Genomic DNA, 8,436 nt, shown 5'->3' with positions numbered 1-8,436 from the left:
GTACACTGTGTTCCTAATCACTAGGTACTTAAATTAAAAGACATCACCTCCACCCCGTCACAATATATCACTGTGTGTATACACACACACACACACACACACACACACCAGGGAATCAATTTGAGCTGACGGTTAAACCTCCAGATGAGCTGATGGTTAAAGCTCCAGATTAGAAACCAGGAGGAGACTGTGAATTCTAGTTCTGCTCTAGGCATGAAAGCTGGCCTAGTGACTTTGAACCAGTCAGTTTTCCTTAGCCCATGATGTCAGGCTAAGGCAGCAAGTCAGTTGATCAATTCTTGTTGAAACCAATAGATCAATATTGATCAGAAAAACACAGTCTCTGTATCTGCAGAAAAAAATCTAGCAAGAGAAAAAAAGAAAATGTATACACAAAGCATTTTTGTTAATCATACAAAATTTCCATTTCACTGAATTCTTTTGCAATGTACATCTAATGAGTTTGGAAATCTAGTTCAGCATGATGGAAGTAGGGTACAGACAATGATTCATTCATTATTTGAATTCTTTTGGCTAAAACATCTGGAGGAAGATACATTTGTGAGCCAGAATATAGGCAAGAATTTCTAAAATCAACTTCCTGCCTGGGCTAATAGAGCCCCTAAATAGGTTGCTAGTTAACTCAGCTTGGTTGTTAGAAAAATGACACCGTAGAATCAAGCCACGTCTGGGTTGTTTGCTAATTTGGACACTGAACTATGTTATATAAACATGAATTCCAGAACATTTATTAGCTCATCTTTAAAAAAAAAGCTTTTAAAGACTATTCAAATGTAAATTCTTTTAATCCTTTGTGTGTCTGATACTGTGTTCCTTGTCAGTTACATTTTTATTCATAAATTCCATTCACCAGTTTATCTTCAAAAGACACTAGATGAAGTAGGGATATGCAACATGAATTAAATACATACTGTATATTTAACATGTATCATTTTAAAAAATGACCTCTAACCAGTTTTTATTATCTCCAAATCCTGTGAAAATTAATTTTATGAACATATACAATTTAAACACCTCTAATGTTCTTGGATTTATGATTTCCAATGATGCTATCCACATCCTCATCCTATAGTAATTCAACAGTTTTTATGTGCACGATTTAAACTAGTTGGAACTACAAGGATCATGTTCAAATTTCCCTATATAGCTGAAAAATATTTTATCAGAATGTATAAAAGAACTTCTGAAATCTCATCTTAAAAAGGTGTTTTCTCCTTTTTTAAATCAATTTTACTGAATTTATAAAAGCGAGAATGCACAACTAAATTTCTGACCCTAAGAACTAGAGTCAGAGAATATACTCCAACTCAGGCATGCAAATACAGATTTAGAAAACTTGTCCATATATTCACTGCCAGCTAACAGAAGTGAGGAAATGAATGTAAAATACATTAATGAATGCAAATGACTAGATCTGTCCAGTCTGTTTGGCATCAAGGTACGACAAAATGCTTACCGTATTTCTTTAATTCATTTAAGAAACTGATCAGCTGCTGGGAATTCACCATCCTGATCATTAATTTGAAAAGAAAATATACATTAACCTGATAAAAGATAACCTGATAAATTCAGGCTGGCTTGCAGGTGAAATATGAATCTGGCATGTAAATTCCTCATCTGTGCATTCTGAAAGGATATTTGAACAATAATAATTTTCAGACGGCCTTCTGTTATATGAAGTGCATTCACAGAGAAGTACATATATACAAAGGGTGATGCAAAGATCAGGCCCTATAAGCCAATCTTTCAGTTTTTTTCCCCTCTAGGGAAAATGTTACTATATTTTGGAGTGTTCAAAAGGCATGCATCAAACAAGAGTTCAGAAAAAAAGGAAACCAAGCTAAACAATTAATGTAATTTATGTAATAAATTGTCTATAGGGCCTGACTTTTGGTATATTCTCTGGTTTGTGTATGTGTGCGTGTATACACATTGAGAAAATATGTGCACGTTTGTGTATACACACACACACACACATAATCCTCTGGGTGTAGGTATGTATGCATGCATGTAAGTATGTACACAAACACACATGTGCACAAATTTCTCAATTGTTAGAATTTGCTGTTCCCTTTGTAAAAAATGTAAAGTTACTCTGACCCCAAAAGAGGATACAGGAAATGAGCTTTAGTTCCTGTTTCCAACATCAGTGAATAATGTGGAACAGAAACCCCAAATGACAAGAGTTTGATTGCTATACCAGACTGGAAAGAAGGCACAAACTATCCTGATCTGCTTCGCAGCCACACTTTGTTTTCTAAGCAGAAACCATGTTAATAGTAACTACTGCTTAGAACCTGGATTGCCTTCTTTTAATTGCAGTCTGTTTCTGAAACTCTGTGTTTTCTTTGTTCAAGAACAACAACATTCCAAAACATGCTATTTTGCCTAACAACTTGGTACCAAACTAGTAGATACAGTTCTAAAGTTCTTTGATGAACTCTTGTTGAACAGTGTAACCCAACCATGGGCGCCCACCACTCACACTGTAGTCAGTGTTCTCAAAGAGACCAATAGCAGCCTTAGCCACCACGGAGACCTGGGCTACCAGGAATTTGAAGCCCTGTGCACGAGCCTGTGCCTCTAGAAAATGAAGGAGGCACCGACCCACACCCGAGCGCCTGTACCATCGGCTGACAGCCAAGCGCTTGAGCTCAGCAGTGTGAGACTCTCTATCAAGAAGCTCCAAAGCCACACAGCCACACACATCATCATCATCATAAACAGCCACCCACAGCCCACGATGGTTTGCACTGTAATAGGCATGCAAGTGTTTAAGGTCTGGTGAGCGCCACAGTAGAAGTTTCAAAGCCACTACAGTGAGGAGTACTGGCAGCACAAGGGCCACCACAAAGGAGTTCAGGAAGAAGCGTAGTCCACTGCTTACAACTGCCATCAGTAATAAGGCTAGTGGCCGTGTCAGCACATAAAGTATCAAGCGGTTTTCCGTATCTTTGAATCCATCCTGGTGGGAGAGAAATAGAAGAACATAAAATCTCCTAGAGTTTAGAGGAACCCAAATGCCAGAGAAGTTATCAGGCATACATAACTGTCTCTAAGTCTGTCTCAGACAGCCATCACATTCTTACGTGGCCCTGTTCAAAATCAGTGAACTTTACGAAACAGTAACGAGATGAACTCAGATATTCTTGGTTCTATTCTAGCATTCAAAACCACATGATCATATTGTCACAAATCATTTCCCAATAATTAAAATCTCACCTATCGCTTTCATGTTACAAGAAAAAGTCAAAAGCAACAGGCATGATATCTTTTAAGAAAACTTTTATGCTATTAAATTTTGTAACTAAAAAATTCCAGAAAATATTTTGGACAGATTTGAGACTGTCTAAGACTACACCCAAAAATACAATTAGACTTCTTGTATAACAGCTGAATCCATGAAACTTCCAGAGCACAAATACAAGTATTATCAACTTGATGGAAGATATCTTCTGGCAAAAAAGGTTTATGTGAATCAACATAAAGAAAATAAGTCCTGATATAGCTGGATCCACATTTCTCCTCCATCTCACCTTCAGAAGTTCCAAAACAATGGGGGCTTCATCCTCTCTCATTTCCCTGATTAACAGCTGTTCCGGGTCCAAGGTAGGCATATTGTTAGCAACTGATACCTAAAAGGAAAAAAAGTTCAAATGTTGACTGAAAAATAACTTCAGACTATAGTGAAAGAACCTTTTGCTTAAATGGGGAAATAAATGCTCCTCAATACTCCAAGAGAAGGCAAACTCCAACTTTTTCCATTAAAAGGTTCTCAACCACCTTCACCATATAAAATAAATATAATTTGGTAAATATACATAAGCAGCCAGGGAAGTCTCTTCACCTCTTCATAATCATTTCTACTTTATATTCCCCCCCCCCCCCATGTTCTCCACATATGCTTAGACTACAGTACAGAGCCTTCTTTAAATTATGAGCAAATTTGTGATAGGTATCACTCAGATAAAGGGTGATATCTAGCAGGAAAAAAAGAATTATTGAAAATGGTTTTATTATAAAATCACAGTCTAACATCACGCAGGGCTAAAATCACAGATTGTTGATTACAGCACAATTTAAGATAAAAACATAATTTTCCTCGTAAAATTTACAACAGGAAAACTGCAATACCTCTATTTTGCCTAGCCCCTCCCTTTCATAAGAGGGCCAGCGCAGCCACGCCCCTCCGCAAAAAATAGAAGCACCTTATTTAGCATACTCACTACAGTTAAACCTTTCACGGTTCCCCCTCTGTTCCCAATGGACTCACCCAGTTTGCAGGCTACGGCTGACTTCTCCCCTGCAGAGAGGCGCATGGGATATTCCAATAACTGTTACATTCTCCACTCCTCCTTCCAGACGTATGGGAGGGGTGGGTAGGAAACAGTCTTGACCCAAAGGCCCGATAATTCAATCTCTCTTTCCAGTCTCAAGGCTTCACTGAATATGCGCATGCGCTACGTTCTTTCTTCTTCGACCCCATCCCTTCCTACGCAGCCCTTAGTTACTGTTGCTAAGCGGGACCAATGTGGCCTCTCGGGTATGCCAAGACCGTCGAGTTGTAGAGATGTCAGAGGAAGTGTGTGTGTGGGGGGGGGGGGATGACTGACCCCCCCTTCTTTTCTGTATTGTATAACAACAAAAACAAAAGCTATCGGATGCGTAAATCCTGGCAGACAGGAATGCAACAGATAAATCTATGCACAAATCATGGCAGACAAATTCAACAGGTAAATCTATACATAGAAAAGGATATATTAACTGTTTCCCTTTCTGGATGTTATGGCAGTATTAAAAGCACTTTAAACCCTGAGGAGCCTATGTTGTTTGCACCTGGTGGGGGAAAAGGATTTGAGATTGACAGGATATAGGGATTTTTCTTTTTGCCTAAACCTTTAAATTACATTCATAAGCTAACAAGCCAGCCTTGGTCTATGTAGAAAGCAGAATTCTTACTACCTACGTGGGAGACTACCATACCAAGAAATCCTAGAACTGCAGATTAGAACAGGGAGGATTTAAAAACAAACAAAAAACAAAAGAACAAAAACATTCTGGGAATGGTGGTGGCAGCCCACTTCCATATCATGGCTAGCAAAGTGCTAGATTCAATCATGTATGTCACCAATAGTTTAGCTTGACTTAAAAATGGATTTTATACATGTTTAAATTTTACCTTCCCCCTGTCTTGGAATAAAGCTGGTTGAAAATTTAAATGGTAACCAATTATACAGTAGGTTTATAGAGCACCAGTTTCGAAAGCTACCAAAGCCACAGAAATTCACTATGTGGCTGCACCAATAATTTGGAGTTCAACCAACTTCACAGGATTCAGCTGTGGGACAGAACAAAGAGCTTACCCAACTAAGCCACCTTAAGTTCTTGGAAGATAGAATAAATAAATATAAACAAAATGTATGCTAATTCAAAGTACTGATAGAGGCAGTATTTCATCTGTAAGCTTCTTTGTATCCAGTTGGCTAATGTTAATCTTAAATGAGATCCTGAAAACAAAATCAGCGCTGTTCTGAAAATATTGTGTGGTTTAAAAGCTGTTGCTGAAAATAAAAGAAAGTTCGCAGTACCAAACCAGTATATAGTTAATTAGTTTGCACTTCATTATGCAATATGCATATTACTTGTTGAAAATGTTAATTTATTTTCAGTATTCATTATATGTAGTACATAGATGGTCTGAATGCACCCCCCTGTGGTGACAGGAAATACTGAATACATGAAGGCAAACAGTGGTATATTATCATAGGTTTGATGCATTACATTGATCTGCAGCTATTTGTTGTGCCAAAATGATGAGTAGCAACTATGAGAGCAAAGCTGTGATAAAGAAATCATTTAGTTAATAAGTTTCTACACCTTATGTATACCTATGAAACACTTGTGGCATGTTAATCTATATCACAGGGATATTTAAGTACATGCTTAATGCCTCAAAACCTCAAGGCAGAAATTTTGTTTTAACACTGATTTGGAGATTAAGTACAGGGGGACAGAGGGCTAGTTCTAGAAGTCATCAAAGGCTTTTGTTCTTAGAACAGCACATTTTCTAGTTGTCTTCTATTTAATATCTTCATGAAACCACTAGATATTTTCATTAAATCTAACAGGAGAATGCAGCTATTGTAAACCCTTGACTGAAGATCAATGCACTCCCATCTGGGATGGTCGTCTTGTCCCATCTCCCATCAAGCATGCAAGTTCAAGAGGGATGCACACAAAGCGGTGAAAGAAGGGTACAGGTGTATAACCAGCCAGATCAGTAAAATTAACCTTGATGATCAATGGGGTACACTGATAGATGTCCGAGCTAGATCACCCCCATATCCCCTTCATAAATCTTGAACCTTGGCCAGCTGAGTCACATGTCCAAAATCCTACTAAGTGCCTGAGGCAGGGGAACAGATTGAATCCTGACAAAATCAAGTGGCTGTGCTTATTTGGGTCCCCTGGTTCTGGACATGTTCCATTAACTTTCAATGGATTTGCACTTCCCCATTTGAGCTTGTTGTGCAATCTGTGGGGCCTCTCAGACTGCAACCTTCTGCTCAAAGAGCAGGTAATACCTGTGACCAAGAGGAACCTTTGCACAGCTATATGTTAGTATGCCAGTTGTGACCTTTCCTGGAGTGGGACACCTTTCATGTCCTGGTCATCCCACATTAGAGCTTACTATAACATACTCTACATAAGCCTGCTGTTGAAGACCATCTTGGAGCTACAGCTGATCTGGCAGTACAGGTAATGTTGGTAATGTTGCATTACACTCATATGATCTCACTGCTTCACAAGTTGCAACAGCAATTCAAGGTACTTGTGATTAGCTTTAAAGTTTGCCTGGTATAATCCAGCAGAGAGGATTTGCTTTGGGCCCTGTCCATTAAAAATGTTTTAAAAACACTGCGTTAAACAGTCATTTTATGGGAACCAGGAAATATGCCTTTTCTGTTGTAATGCCGGGAATGATGGTTCTCCAGAATCATATAGCTTCCGCCATTGTGATATTTAGAAAATCTGTTTATTCTCCTAGGCCAGGGGTGTCAAACTAGCACCCCGGGGGCTGGATGCATCACGCACAGACTACGCCCACTCCAGCTCCCTGAAGGGAAAAAACGTTCTGAAACATCATGTGATGGCAATGTGATGCCAATGTGATGCTGCAAGTTTGATACCTGTGTCCTAGGCCTTGGGATATGTTAATTGAGAAGAGAGGTTTTACGTTTGTTTTCCAAACAGCTTTGTATACTCTTTTTATAGTTGTCTAGAGTTCTGCTTAGGCTTGTAAATAACCTATTTGAGAAAAAAAACTTCTGACCCACTAGATCCCCACAATTGCTTCATATGTAGTCCCTCCCTTGATAACAAAAAAAAAATTCCAAGGGTTGGCAATTCTGAAAGCAAGAAGATATAAATCCGTATCAAAACTCTTTTACTAATTAATTGGGTAGTAAGTGTTGATGTTATTATCCTTAATGTGATGTATTTTTCCAGGTTATCAGGAATAATAAAATCTAGGAGACCACAATGTTCTTAATATAGGGTACTTGGTATCAATTCATGAAAAAGTTTCAGTATTGCAGCCCTCATGTGAATGAGCTAATCCTTATATGATACGTGATGAAATCCTTTATTTAAAGTGTGAGCATAAACCTTTAAAATCCTTAATGTCTAAGGTATGTTTGCTTCTGGATTTTCCTTGCTTTTCTAGTGAAAGAGCTGACCATCTTCCGCTTTGCTGCAATGCACTACCTCCAAAACTCTGTTGGACTCTCTCTAGATTTAAAAAAAACCTTTAAAAATGACATTTTTCTAAGTATTTTATTTTTAGTTAATTTTAGTACTAATTTTAATGTATGTATCTACTATTACTTGCTTTCAGTATTACTTGAGTTTGAAGAACAGAATTTGAACTGAATATTTGACTAGATTTTCACAGCTAAGGTGCAAATCAAATAAATCATATTATGACTTAATTTGATTTATAAGCCCAGTTACCAAAGCATATTACTGATTCATCTAGCCCAGTTCTGGCTATATATCTCCCAATATTCCTTTGTTAGCTCAATTAGAATTAAATCAATGGCTTGTCAGTATTTTGAACCACAAACTAGCTATACAACTAGTAGGTTTGCATAGCATGCTAGACATTTTAGTCTAGCATGCTATGCAAACCTACTACTGTCTCTTCAGAGAGGCATTCCACAACTTTCTTCTTCTAGAATATCAAGAGGCTTGATAATCTGTTGAATTGTTCAAGACTGTTACCGAAACCTCATTTTTGTTACCACCTATCTATGCTAAACTTTAATAGTATCTATATCAGGTATGTACTATATCTGAATAAAGCATTATGGAACTGAGAAAACGAAGAGTAACACACCTTTTCATCCTTTAAAA

At 37.9% G+C, this 8,436-nt stretch overlaps 1 protein-coding gene across 3 annotated transcripts; it reads right to left on the bottom strand.

The window, feature by feature from the left end:
• Positions 1-692: 692 nt before the first annotated feature.
• NAT14 (N-acetyltransferase 14 (putative)) lies at positions 693-4,571 on the bottom strand. 3 transcript variants are annotated; one of them, XM_081932494.1, is made up of 3 exons: positions 4,295-4,571; positions 3,558-3,656; positions 693-2,986 (listed from the first exon to the last, which is right to left on the bottom strand). In XM_081932494.1, exons 2-3 carry the CDS (start codon positions 3,636-3,638, stop codon positions 2,444-2,446), a joined length of 624 nt encoding a protein of 207 aa, XP_081788620.1. In that variant the 5' UTR covers positions 3,639-3,656; positions 4,295-4,571; the 3' UTR covers positions 693-2,443. The 3 variants fall into 3 exon arrangements, with proteins under 3 accessions (XP_081788620.1, XP_081788621.1, XP_081788622.1); XM_081932495.1 differs by lacking the exon at positions 4,295-4,571 and adding an exon at positions 4,248-4,272; XM_081932496.1 differs by lacking the exon at positions 4,295-4,571 and adding an exon at positions 4,156-4,223.
• Positions 4,572-8,436: the final 3,865 nt, after the last annotated feature.

Source organism: Natrix helvetica (assembly GCF_964273705.1).
Source record: "Natrix helvetica genome assembly, chromosome: Z".
Classification (NCBI taxonomy): domain Eukaryota; kingdom Metazoa; phylum Chordata; class Lepidosauria; order Squamata; family Natricidae; genus Natrix; species Natrix helvetica.
The sequence above is the reverse complement of the archived record's forward strand: the minus strand, read 5'-3'. Positions and strand labels throughout refer to the sequence as shown.

Coding starts and splice junctions, on each gene's coding strand:
- NAT14 (XM_081932494.1), bottom strand. CDS start 3,638: ATGCCTACCTTGGACCCGGAACAGCTGTTAATCAGGGAAATGAGAGAG. Junction 2,987..3,557: donor TTGTTTTGGAACTTCTGAAG/GTGAGATGGAGG, acceptor CTCTCCCACCAG/GATGGATTCAAAGATACGGA.